Below are 14,057 nucleotides of genomic sequence, written 5' to 3' on the forward strand. Positions count from 1 at the left end.
CATCATTAACAGCACAAGTGGTACAAGGGATACATTACTGGACCTGAGAACAAGAGGCCTTGAGTTCTAATCCTTCCTCAGACACTAGTTGTGTGACCCTGGGCAAATCACAGCTTCTCTTGGCCTCACTTTCCTCATCTATAAAATGGAAATAATAATAGCATCTACCTCACATGGTTAATTGTGAGGATCAAATGAGACAGCCCATGTGAAGTGTTTTGCAAACCTTAAAACACCAATGAAATGCTAACTATTATTGTTATTGTTGCTAATTGAGAATGAAATACTTAGAAAGAAGTACTAGAAAATTAGGAGGAAAATGTCCATTTTTATGCAGCCTTACAAGTCTATTCTTACCAAAAGCATTGTACTTTCTCCCGGAAAATACATCACTTGTAATGGGGTGGGGGTGGGGGGCATAATATACAAATTCATTCACTTGTTTGAAAAACATGGAAATGAAATTAGCTTTCTTTAGCTATTCATCTTAAATCAGTTATTACTCACCTAGGTGGGTAGCTCTTGACCAGTCTTGGGATCTAAGCATATAGAGTTCTGGCCCTGGAGTCAAGAAGACACACCTTTGTGAGTTCAAATCTAGTCTCAGATACTTACTGTGTGACCCTGGGCAAGTCACTTCAGCCCGTTTGCCTCAGTTTCCTCCTCTGTAAAATGAGCTGGAGAAGTTAATGGCAAACTACTCCAAATGGGATTCTGAAGCATCAGACATGATTGAAATGACTCAAGGACAACAAAAGTCCACAAAATATTTCTTGAATTTACAGTCTGAGGGCCTGGGTTTTAATCCTGGTTTTACATGTGTAACCTCTCTAAACCAGTTTTCCCTTGAGTATTTGGACTAAATGACCTCTCATTTTTCGTTTCCAGTTCTGAAATCCTATCATCTATTCAGTTCAGCAAGATCTTGTCCTTGACCCAGGGAACCATGATCCTCTGAGTCCCTGGCTCTGGTGTTACCTCCTTGGGATGATGAGAACCTGAGTTAAGTATATTCTAACCATATGCTTCTTTATTTTAGCTATGGAGCCTATTAACCAGGACAAGCGTGTCTCCCAAGGCCAGAATGGGGATCTGTACTTCTCCAATGTTATGCTCCAGGATGCCAAGACTGACTACAGCTGTAATGCCCGCTTCCATTTTACCCACACCATCCAGCAGAAAAACCCATTCACGCTCAAGGTCCTCACCAGTAAGTGTGACCCCAGGCCTGGGGCAGAATCTTGAGTGGGTAGGGGTTGAGTATGTGGGAGAAGAAGGGATGGGGCTCCAATCAAGCCATAACTCCCTAGTCCCCATGGCTCTTTCTAGTGGGTCTTTCTAGGGGCTTCTCATAGTCATTGTTTTTGGAACTACTTATCTTCCCAGAAAGCAGCATATCCTAAGACACACAGCTGAAGTTGACCTTTAACCTTTTCCTAAGTTGTCGCCCAGCATCGCCTCCACATGCTTGATGTCTAGCCAAAAACTGGGCTAGCCAACTTTTGATGATCTCTCCTCAAAAGTCCTTTTGTATTTGGCTTTGGAATGCATCATCATTCTCCCCATCATTACCACCACCACTACAGTTTTTCCTTTCCAATTCTGTGTGGCTAATATAAAAACGCTGCATTCCTGAGCCCACCCTACCTGAAGGCAGGCAGCCTAGAGACATGCTGAGTGGCAAGGAAGAGTTGGGCTAGTACTGAATCTTTGCCACAGTGGATCTTCAAAGGCTTGCTTCCTCTACCCACCCACCCAAGATTGGATTTCCTGAACTCCTTTCCTTGGGAGAGTCCTGTACCATTCACTGCTTCAGATCAGGAATACTCTATTCTTTGTCTAAACAGTGAATAGAAGAAGGGAACCTGGGGGAGGCAGCGAAGAAGGTAGGGTGAGTGAGTAGGGGTGACTTATACAGGTTTATAGAGCAATACAGATTTCTCCCGGCTTCCTGAAGTCACTGTAGTCGCTTGTGGAGCAGCCAAGTTGGGGGAGGTGGGGGAGAGACCATCTCCGAAGCCATTCCCCCGACTGGGCTTGGAGTATCCATAGGTTTGGCTCTTGTTTCTTCTTTTCTTTATTGCCTAGAAACAACAACGACTGTATAAGAGGACCTCTGATGGATTCCTTGCTCTTAGCTCATCTGTCTCCTCCTGCCACCTACTCTGACTCTATCATTCCACTTGCAGGCTCTGCTTCTCCCTTACTCCTTATGCTGCCCTTAATCTTCTCTTGCCCTTCCTCTTTCTCTCTGTCCCCTCCACTGTCTACTACTCTGTCTCACTTCCCATTCTCTTCTACCCCCTCCCTCTCTTTCTCTCTGTCTTCTCTTTGTGTGCCATTGGAAGGGCTAGGTTGTAGTAGTGACATTGGAAGGAGTCAAGTCCAACTTTAACGGGGACTTGTTAAAACAGCCAGAGTACACTGGGAAACTGCCCTTGAGCTGGAGGATCCTTGCAGTTGCCAGGATCTAAGAATAGTGGCAGGGACTCTTTGGGTTCATTTCCCAGCTTCATCCCCATTCCCCACACATCCTTCCCCAATTTCCTCCTCCTTTTGCCTCTCCCTAGAGGAGAAATCTAGGTTGTCTAAAATGACTCCACAGCCCATGCCAGGACAGGCGCCGGCCAATTGGCAGATCGAAGGAGGACAATGCAATAAGCCTAGGGCATGTGAGCGGCCCCAGTGAAGCAGGGGCCAGCCTGGCAGCCATGGGACCATGGAGGTAGTCACTGTGGCCTTCTGCACTGCTTGACTTGCTGGCATGGTGGAGCATAGCATCCTTGTTTGGAAAAGAAGGTGCATGATGGGATATATGCATTCAATAAGAACATACAATCCTTTTCCTTTTGACTTTAAAAACTTCCCTTATCTTCCCTCCAAAATATTCCAGAGATAGTGGAAGGGGGCCCTCCTACCTGGAAAGAGAGATATGAGGGATGACCTCAGTGGGGCTAAGGAAGGCAAGAGGAGTGGAGAGAAATGTAGAATGCAACCAGAAATGGGTGATTTAGCTCTTCCTCAGTGGAGTTTAGCTGCTAGAAAAGAAACTCTCTTTAGAACATAGAAGCAAGATAGCCCTGTCCCACTTAAGAGGTATTTCCCTCCCACCGACTTTGGCTGTGAGACTCTTCCAGCTTCTTGGAGTGCTCTTAGGGACAGGTCTGGCTGGGAAGTAGCTTTGGCCAGCCCAGGCAGCCCAGCACCAGGTACCATTATCCAGAGCATCACCACTGTGTCTTCTTTGGACTTGAAGGCAAAGGAATTTTGAAGGCACAAAATTTTTCTCAGACATTTGAAACAAAGACTGAAAAGTGAGGGTTGGCAAGGTAGAAAGGAAAAGCCCTAAGGGACCATTTCAACCACTGGCTCAGAGATGTGGATTTGTAGAGAGAGTATCTCATCTCAGCCAATATTTGGTTACCTGCAGCAGGAGAAAGGAGAAAGGTCACGGTTAGTGCAAACACAATTTTTATTTGACTTTAGAACACAGGAGGGTTAGAGGGAACTAATTTCTCAGAGACACCTACACGTTTGTTCTTGGCCTCCTCCCCATTCATCCCTAGATCCTTCCAAGGGTACGTTGCTGTCTGGCTTTCCAGCAAGTACACTCTCAAACATTTCTGCTTTCTTGCTTGTGTTTCAGGGATTGTATGTTATGTGCTAAGCAATGGGTGCTGAGCTGTTCTCTCCTTAAGAACCTCTGTTGGGGGCAGCTAGGTGGCACAGTGGATAAAGCACCAACCCTGGATTCAGGAGGACCTGAATTCAAATCCGGCTTCAGACACTTGACACTTACTAGCTGTGTGACCCTGGGCAAGTCACTTAACCCCCATTGCCCCGCAAAAACAACAACAACAAACAGACAAACAAACAAAAAGAACCTCTGATGGATCCCTAAAAAGAGAAAAGTACTCATTGGCCAGTAGTGAGAGCTCCCAGAGATCCCTTCTTCCTGGATCTCAGCCATGCAGCTTGACTCCCACCACACCACACACTGCCCTGCCTCTTGGTCTTACACCCCTCACTTTTGTAATTCTCCAATTCTGGTTTGAATTAGACTAGAGTCTGTAGGAAGGCAAGAACTTTCTCTTATCTAAGCTTTGTTATCTATCTTCCACAGGGTCTAACACAGTGCTCTGCACACTGTCAGTTTTAATAAATAATTGTTGAATGAGTATTTGAAGGCACCTGAAGCCTAGAAAAGTTGGTCTGAGTTTCCCCTCTTCAACTTAACTAACCTCTTCCAGGGCAGACTAATTACTACAAGTCAAATCCTTTATTATAAATCTCATTCAAATGAATAATTTCATATGGCGAAAAGCTTCCAAAGCCCTAAGACTCTGGCCCATGTATTTCTGAAGACCATTTTGATATAACAAAATCCGAGGATAATGAAACAGTTGAGACACCCCATTGAAGTTCATTGTAATAGGATTTTGATACCAATTCAAATATGCAAATTTTCTGGCATACCTATCTGCCCATTCTGGCAGCAGACCGTGTTCCTGGATTCTCAGGGATGGTGGTTTGGCTAAAGTCAGCATCACCACCCCTACCCCTTCCCCAGCTCCACTGGCTACTGTCAAAACTTGAAGCCAGAGGCCAAGAAGGAGTTAGTGGTAAAAAAAAAAAAAGGACATTTAGGGTCATTTGTATGACTTCCCTAACCTCTTCCAAAGGACTGCTATGGCCCTGTTTTTGAGGAGAGATGGGGAGCCTGTCTGGGGCCCTGGGACCAGAAAGGCATCCTGGTTCCAAACAAAAGCAAACTGGATTGGTTGGTTCATTGAAAACCAAGTCTTTGCTCTTGTTTTATCCTAAATAAATCCCTTCTTGCTCTAGATGCTCTTGGCTCCTGGACTTCATTTGCAAACATTTCTCAGATCAGAACTTGGCTCTTAATTATCTACTCCCAACCTTCCTTGAGTTTCTCCCCACTTAGAAAACTCAAATCCCCCCCATTGCCCAGCAGTTGGGAAAACTGTCCGTGAAATAATAAACGGTCCCTTAACAGGTACGTCTTTCTGTTGAGAGTCTTCTCTTGGGCAGCAGCTATGCCCAGAGGAGGACTACAATGCTATTTCTTTTTTCTTTTTCTTTTTCTTTTTCTTGTGGGGCAATTGGGGTTAAGTGACTTGCCCAGGGTCACACAGCTAGTAAGTGTTAAGTGTCTGAGGCCTATTTGAACTCAGGTCTTCCTGAATCCAGGGCTGGTGCTCTATCCACTGCACCACCTAGCTGCCCCTACGATGCTATTTCTGAGTCCTCCATCAGCACATGATTGGTAGAGGTTTCTGAGGGATCTTGGTCCCCCGTTGATGAGGGCTGCTCTTGGTCTCTTATTATTTAAAAGAGGATTTCTCCACTACTACCATCACTACTTTCCCACCAACTGTAGCCTTAATCTTCTTCTGATGGGAATTGGTCTCTCTTCCCATCACCACCTCCCCCATTTAGGGAATCCTTTATTATTGACCACCCTCAACAAGCCAACAGACCCAATTTCCCAGGAATAAGGGACTTTATAGGGAATGAACTCTTCCAAGGAGTAGCTAGGTGGCACAGTAGAGTCAGAAAGATGTTCCTTAATATCCTGCCTCGGACACTCACTAACTGTGTGACCCTGGGCAAGTCACAACCTCTCTCAGTCTCAGTGTTCTCATCTCCAAAATGAGGATAATAACCTGCCTCACTCAAATCCAATTCACTTGCAAGTCAAGATATCGCCTTCCTGATATCATTAGTCCTCTTGGAGAATAAAGAACAAACAATATTAGCCCTGCTCACAGGGTTGTTGTGAGGATCAAAAGAGATAACACAAGTAAATATGAATGCTAGCTATTATTATCATTATCATATCTTAAAAGGAAGATAGTGGATAGAGCACCAGCCCTGGAGTCAGGAGGACCTGAGTTCAAATCCGGCCTCAGACACTTGACACTTACTAGCTGTGTGACCCTGGGAAAGTCATTTAACGCCAATTGCCTCACCAAAAAAAAAAAAAAAAAAGAAAAGAAAGATAGCCTAACTTTATTATCTTGAAAATAGTCTAACTAATAATAACAATAATCATTTATATTCAAGGATCACTTCACATTTATAAAACACACAAGGCAGCTAGGTGGCACAGTGGATTAGAACACTGCATTTAGGAGTCAAGAAGATCTGAATTCAAATGCTGCCTCAGATATTTACAAGCTGTGTGACACTGTCTTACCCTCTCTTAGCCTCAGTTGCCTCATTTATAAAATGAGGGAGTTTAACTCAATGACTTAGTCTAAAGTCCCTTCTAGCTACGATCCTATGATCCTTTTGGTGGGGAAGGAGGGTAATGGGGGTTAAATGACTTGCCCAGGGTCACACAGCTAGTGATTGTCAAGTGTTTGAGGCCGGATTTGAACTCAGGTCCTCCTGAATCCAGGGCCAGTGCTTTATCCACTGCCCCACCTAGCAGCCCCCTATGATTCTCTTTCACATGCATCTCATGAGCTCCCCCACAATGATACTGTGAAGTAGGCAATACAAGCATTCTTGTCCCCTTTTTATTTTTTTTTATTTTTTTTAAATGTTTTTGTTTTTTGCAGGGCAATGGGGGTTAAGTGACTTTCCCAGGGTCACACAGCTAGTCAAGTGTCTGAGGCCGGATTTGAACTCAGGTACTCCTGAATCCAGGGCTGGTGCTTTATCCATTGTGCCACCTAGCTGGCCCCTTGTCCCCTTTTTATAGATGAGAAAACTGAGGCATAGTTCAGGACTTCTTCCAGGCTTCCTTCTTAATAAGTAGCAGAGCAGGCATCCAAATCCATGCCATTAACAGTTTTACTTCTTCATCTGTGAAAGGGGTATAATAATACCTGTCCTGCATATCTCACTGGCCTGTTTTGTGCATCAAATGTAAACTTTGTGTAAATCATTTCAGAAAACATGGAGTCCTATGTAGCTATCAGTTATGCTGATGATGGTGACAATTGTCCTCAATGTTCAGAAAGACTAGTTTCTTTCCATTTTTATTATTTCCATCTCCATCTCTTGAAAGATTCCACCTCCCTTCCCTCACCCCCTTTTTTGAGCTGCATTGTGTTGTTAATTCAGTACCCCAAAATGCCTTGTTTTCTGAGCTTCTTTTCATGTCTTTCCTTTGCAAGAATCCAAGTGCCTTGGTTTTCAGTGCTGGTTGTTTTGGTGGCTTTTCATTTCTGTTCTGCCTCCTCCTGTTTATGTTGCCCGCCACTTCTCTGTGGCCTCCTGTTTGCTCACGCTCTTTTGTTTATTGCAGAACATCCCCATAATGACTCATCCTTAAGAAATCACACTGACATGTACAGTGGTGGGAGGAACAACACCTGTGCTAAGCCGGGTTTGCCTAACCTCACTGACAAATCTGTAACCTCTGCAGGCTGACTGGTCCAAGAGCCCACTAGACTACTGGACAAGGGGTCCAGCTGTCTACTCCAAATTGCTTTCCTTTGGGGTATGCATTTGTATATCCTGATTGGTGAGGTTGGAAACATGAGAGGTATTGGATGACAAGATGCCAAACAGCACAGTGTCCCCTAAATCAGAGCAGTGCTCAAAGGGTTGTGTTTTAGCAGTACTTTAAGCCAGGGCAGGGTCTGCAAGAGGCTCTGGGAGAGCTCAGAGAAAACGTAGGGCTTTGTGACAAGTGCTTGCCTTGAAGTGCTTCTTTGGGAAAACCTGAAAGCTTATCAGTCCCTATCAGTCAAAATAAGGGAGAGAGAATTTTCTTTTGGCTAGTGTTTAGAGAACACAGAAAGTTTTTGCAGTGTATATGAGGTCAACCCTTGATTCTCTGAAAATGGATTTGCTTTGCAGATTGTTTTGGTGACTTGGGACCAAATTTACCACCAACCTGCGGCTAGGTCCCGTGCCTATCCAGAGTAAGACCAGGCAGGGAGAATGCGTACCAGGGTCTCAAGTCTACTTCTGAGTTCACTCTCAAGTTAAATATGGATAAAGTTCAGGCAGCTAGGTGGTGCAGTGGATAAAGCACTGGCCTCGGATTCAGGAGGACCTGAGTTCAAATCCAGTCTCAGACACTTGACACTAGCTGTGTGACCCTGGGCAAGTCACTTAAACCCTCATTGCCCTGCAAAAAAAAACAAAAACAAAAACAAATGGATAAAGTTCAATTTTCTGTTGTTTTGTATTATCCATGTGTCTTCTTTCTTCTGTTAGTGCAGGTAATAGAGAATTGAGGGTGAGTTCTCAGAACTCGAGAAATACTTCCCTCCACCCTCTCACCCTCCCCCCCTCCCCCCCCCCACACATGTCATACAGTACACAGGTACTCTGGGAGAGCAAGTGTGCTAGAATGATAAGCACACTGAACTTGGAGGACAGATCTGGATTGGATCTGAATTTTGAAGACAGCTCTGCTATTTGCTACCTCTGAGACTCTGAGCAATCTACTTCTTTCTGGATCTCAATTTCCTTATTTGTAAAGTGAGAGAGTTGAATTAGATCTGGGGTTCTTTACCTTTTTGTGTCATGAACCCCTTGTGTGGTCTGGTGAAGAGTATGGACACCTTTCAGAATCATGGTTATTAAATGCATAAAATAAAACATAGGAATGTAGAGGAAATAATTCTATTGAAATGTTTATCTCAGTAAAAAAAACACTCATGAAGCCCAAGTTAAGAAGCCTTAAATTATATAATATCTAAGGTTTCTTATATTCAAACATCCTGTGATTATACAATAAACTATATTCCTTTATTTCAACCTATAAATGGCTACCTAACCTGGGAAGATAGGAGATTGGCTATTTTCCCTCATAAAGAACTCGCCCTGAAGCTCAATAATTTCTTCTTTGCCTTAAATGGGCAAAGGAAGAGCATTTCTTTGAGCTCTGGGGACGCAGCTGGCCCCCACTCATCAATTATGGCTCAGAAGCTCAATCAAGCTGCAGATTCCCTGGGGGTGTCATTGTGGACTTGGAATAGATTGAAAGTGTCAGGACTGTGATGTGCTAATATAAACAGTGGTTGGGGGTCTGAAGTGGGGGAAGGAAAGGTGGGAAGCTTTGGCTTAGCACCAAATAGCTTCAGCTCTATTGAGGTTCTGCCCAAGAAAGCTATAGTACTCTAGAAGGAAGAAGGAAATATATTGGTCAAGACTTTTATTTGCAGCTTAGAAATAGTGTGTTTTCAAGAGGTGATGGGACTAATGGTCACTGTCTCAGGAGCTCCTCGAACATTGTCATGGACTAGGGATCTTTCTGAATGGGACCTAGAAAAAATATACTTGAGAGTTGAAACATAGGATGTTAGGGAAGGAAGAACCTAACATGTCATCCAATGAATCCCCATTGTTCTACAAAGCAGGAACTGCCCAAAGGTACACTTCTTTGATTATAAAGATGATATTACTGACTATTTTTAGTAGCTTTGATGAGCTTGCACTGATTCATCTGCATGCTTTGACCCACATCCCGTTGGGACCAATGGCATGCATTGACACAGGAGACAAGAAAGAGAAAGGACCACAGTCAGGTCTTGGGTGGGACAGTATATAGATCACTCACTTAGAGGTACCAGAATAAAGATTGCACTTCTGTGCTTGACACAAGATGGTTAAGAATGAGTCCAGTGACAAAAGATACTGATGGTATTGTAGTTAAGAAACAGTGACTATAGTATCAGGGACACAAGGTATGGAAAGAGGCAAGGTCCCTTGCCAATGATCAGATGCTTCCTGGAGTAGAAGAATTTATGATTATTTGACTAAGCTTCAAGAAAGCAGTGGGATGGAAAATTCTAAATTATCTCTGCTTACTTTGGAGAAATATTCTATTATTTATTTACAGCAGTGGCAAATTTTCTCCCAATCACATTTCATTTAGGCAAATATGAAATTGTTTTTCTTCCCTAAACAGGTGCTACATGCCAACTGACAGTGACCAAAGGGAGTCCAGAAATAGCCCTAGGTACCTGGAGAAAGTCGTGCTGGGAGTGTAGTATAGATTAAGTACTGGATTAGGATGTGGGAAGAGCTGGGTTCTAAGTAGTTACTAACTGTGACCATGGGCAAATCCTCTAAGCTCTCTGAACCTCAGTTACTTCTCTGTATGAAGGGGACAATGCCTGTAGGACCTACATTACAGGGCTATTGTGAGGCTTAAATGAGAAATGCTAGTTATTATTATTCCAAATTTGCTATGGAGATTCTAACAGGTGAATAATTTTTGCAGGGATTGGTGACTAATATCTTGAGGGGTCAGAGGAAAGAATCTGATATGTAAGAGATGTGAAGGCCAGACCTGTGGAAGATGGAAAGGTTAGGACAGCTGGAAAAGAAAAGACTGAAGGAGGTGGCTTAATGGCTTTCCTGCCCATGAAGAGCTGTTATGCACAGAATCTTGCCTGTGTCCTTTCTATGTGCACTGAGGACCAGATAAGATGATGTAGACTCCAGCCACAGGATGAGGGATTTAAGTAGGACATGAAGAAGAACTTGACAGTGAGGGATATTGGAGTGCACAGGCAAAAAGGTGGTTGCGGTCTCCTCTCCTTTAGGGTATCTTAAAAGTAGAAGGTTGGATTGGAGAGGAGGAGTGCCTGAAATGACACCTGAAGGTCCTTTCTGGCCCTTTGATGACTCAAAAGCTGCAGATATGGCTTGGATCCAGGACTCTTGCTGGTTGTCTTCTTCCTGTGGGTTCCTTGGGTTAACCAAATGTGTTATCGATACATTTTCCATGGTATAGGCAAGAGTGAATCCTTTAGCAAGCTGGGTCATCTCTCTGCAGCTGAAGGGGTGTTACTTATTGTCAAGTGTTGAGAGCTAAGGAAGTTTGGAAAGGGCACCCCCTGATGGCCCAGATCCCCTCTCTAGAGCCTTAAGGATACTAATCTAGTATAGCCTCAGGTTGGACATTAGATGAATTTATGTAGGAGCATCTCTCTCTGGTCACTGATGTGTGCTCAGCACCAGGATTCCCTGAGATGGTGAGTTAGATGCCATTAAATGAATGGATGGATGGATGGATGGATGGATGGATGGATGGATGGATGGGTGGGTGGGTGGGTGGATGAAAAAACATCCATTAAGCACATATGTGCAAAGGACCCTACCAAGTATTGGGGATACAGATCCAAATATAAGACTCTCTGCATTCAAGGAGCTCACATTCTAATGGAGGACACTGCAGTTCAATTAGATAAGCATTTATTAAGTACCTGCTGTGTGCTAAGCACTGAGTATACAAATAGGAAAAAGATAGTCCCTGCCCTCAAGGACTTTATAATCTGATGGAACAACAACACCTAGGGAAGGTTTCAGCTGTGTCCAAAGAAAAGTCCCTATAGTCCTGAGGGCACAGCAGCAAAACAGATGAGTTTTTTTGCTTCTTCCTTAATGTTCTTTCCACCAAGGACTCTGGCAGCAAGAGCACCTCAGCCCTGAGGAGCAGGAAGGGTGACCCTGATGACATAATGCAGTCCTGTACATCTGGAATAGGCATATGGAAATCACAGACTTTCTCCTCTTACCACCTGGCTCACCCTAGTCATTGTTGGATAGGTAGCTTTAATGCCTCTGATGGAGGAAAGGGTGCCCTGATCATCACTCTTCCTCTCAAGAAGACTCTTGTTGTCATTCAGTCATTTCAGTTGTGTACAATTCTTCACGAACCCCATTTGGGGTTTTCTTGGCAAAGACCCTGGCATGGCTTGCCATTTCCTCTCAAGAAGATATCTATCGCATATAATATCAGTCCCTCAGAGTGCATCAACTTCTCTAGGGATGGCAGTAATGTAACCTCCCTCAACTGGCTCCCTCCACTGGCTTCCAAGATCATTGACTCTGATGTTAGAGTTTCATCTGAATCCCTCCTGCTGATAATGATCACCTTTCTTCCTCTGTAAAATGAGGACCTTGGATCAGATGACCTCTAAAGTCCTTTCAGCTCTTGGTCTATGCTCTTGTTCCCTCTCCAGGATTTTGTCCTTTCATCCCTTAATTATCCCCACATGGGTCTTTCCCTGTGATGTCTCTTCAAGTGCTGTGTCTCCTAGGGGCAAAATAAGGATTCCCTTTCACACATTGGAAGGCTTTATAATCCATACTGGCTCCTCTTTACAGCTCAACACTCCCAATTTGCTCAAGAACTAGCCAGCATTGAGTGAATCTTAGCCAAGGGAATAAGAATTCTGGGCAGTTAAAGAATGCTTGAGAGGAAGTATGTGCATAGCCAGGCTCATTAAGTACAGCAAGTTCTCCAGCTTGGTCCTTTGCTTTTAGTTGCAAGGTATCTCTGATTTGGGCAGAGAAGTTCCTGCAGAGTAGACCTGGCCAGGGTAGGTCCCTTTAAGCTCCCTCCTTCAGCCCCACTCTCCCCTGTTACTACAAAAAGAGGTCGTTTGCACCCCCAAGTTGTTTCCCAGTGTTTCTGCACACAGCCCTGTGAATATTCTGACACACTTATACCAGCCATATTGCTACTGAGATGGGGATCAGAGAGGGCAGGAAGTCAGGGAGAGTGATCTACATAGTAATGGCGACTAATGTGTGTCTGTGTTTTCAAGTCCTTGACCACAGGAAGACTGGTCACTCCTAGAAGTTCCCTCTCTTTCCTCACCAGAGCTCCAGCTGTGTTCTAAGTATTACCACATCCTTTCATAGTTTATGTAACAGTGCCTCCACCCAAATCCCACTCTGATGCCTCATGGTGGTGTGGTGAGAAGCCTGGGGTCTTGGATGCTAGAAAGGCCTTGGCAACAGACTCTATATTCTTTAAGAATCAAGCCATCTCAGCTTCATCATTGTAGGCTAAGGCGCTAAGTGATGAGTATTTGGCCCCAGAAACCAAGACTTAGAGGGGATTTTGGTCTGCTCTGGGGGAGAGAGCCCTCAGACAGGAGAAATTATAGATCTTTCAAGTATTAAATTATGAGACAATTAGCAGCAGCCCCTCACCCAGAGGACACTAAAACAAACACTCTTGGTTCCAGTGGCTTCCAAGACCATCAGATGGTTTATGCTTCCTGGAGTCTCCCCTAAATCTCTCCTGATTCACTCAAGCACAGGTTATAGTTTCTCTTTACCATTAATGCTTTGCTGGTCAAATGTATGTGCATGACTATTTCCTAGTCATCATCAGACAGTCACAAATCCAGTTGCATGGTTATAGCCTCCTACCCAGAGAGAATTTCCAAGCTGGTTTTTAAAGATCCTTCCAACCCTAGCCCTAGGGCAGCTAGGTGGTGCAGTGGATAGAGCACTGGCCCCAAAGTTGTGGGGACCCGAGTTCAAATCTCACCTCAGACACTTACTAGATGTGTGACCCTGGGCAAGTCACTCAACCCCAATTGCCTCACACACACAAAAAAAAGAAAGAAGGAATAAAGGACAAAAAATATTTTTTAAAGAAAACAAAAAGAATGAAGGGCAAACAATAACAACAGCCTAGCTCTATGATCCTACAATCCTATTATCTGAGAAATTGCAGACCCTGAAGCAAAAGCTCCTTCTCTGCCCTGAAATTCTGCTCTTCCTGAAAATGCATTTGATCTTGTACCATCATGATGAATGGGCTGATGTTTCAGAGGCAGTGAACACGAATGAGAGCTTCCTTTGGGTGTTAGCATCCCTAGTTCCAGAGGGAGAATGTTGAAAATCAAGATGGCATTCCTTCAGTAACCAATTAACAATGTAATGGATTAACCTACTGAAGCAGTCCCTGTGGTGTGTATGTGTGTGAGTGTATATGAGTGAGGCAACTTTAGAGAGTGTCTTGTGGGACAGAAGGTTGGCAGGGAAGAGTGGACGCTAAGTGAGGACAAGCCTTCCTATGTGAATTGGAGGCAGCTAAGGAGTGCCCATAAGGCAACATTTAGAAGCATTTCAGTATTGCCTCTTGCCTATCATCATTATCATCCTTATCATCACCCTACGTTCCTACAGAAGGTTCAGAAGTTCACTAGCCCACTGAGTGTGAAATACACCCCGTCCCCAACAAATGTGCATCAATTTTTCCCAAGCTCGTGCCTGGCCTCATGATTATCCACCTAATGGCCACGGTCACCCCCAGCCTA

General features: G+C 44.1%; 1 protein-coding gene across 15 annotated transcripts in view; it reads left to right on the forward strand.

Moving 5' to 3' along the window:
• NFASC (neurofascin) overlaps positions 1–14,057 on the forward strand; it is a 256,804-nt gene that overhangs the window by 165,220 nt on the left and 77,527 nt on the right. For all 15 annotated transcript variants that reach the window (XM_043963346.1, XM_043963350.1, XM_043963348.1 and 12 more), the window contains exon 9: positions 1,040–1,210. In XM_043963346.1, the coding sequence (XP_043819281.1) occupies positions 1,040–1,210 (171 nt within the window). The remainder of the gene's footprint in view (positions 1–1,039; positions 1,211–14,057) is intronic.

This window comes from Dromiciops gliroides, chromosome 4 (assembly GCF_019393635.1).
Source record: "Dromiciops gliroides isolate mDroGli1 chromosome 4, mDroGli1.pri, whole genome shotgun sequence".
NCBI classification, from domain to species: Eukaryota; Metazoa; Chordata; class Mammalia; order Microbiotheria; family Microbiotheriidae; genus Dromiciops; species Dromiciops gliroides.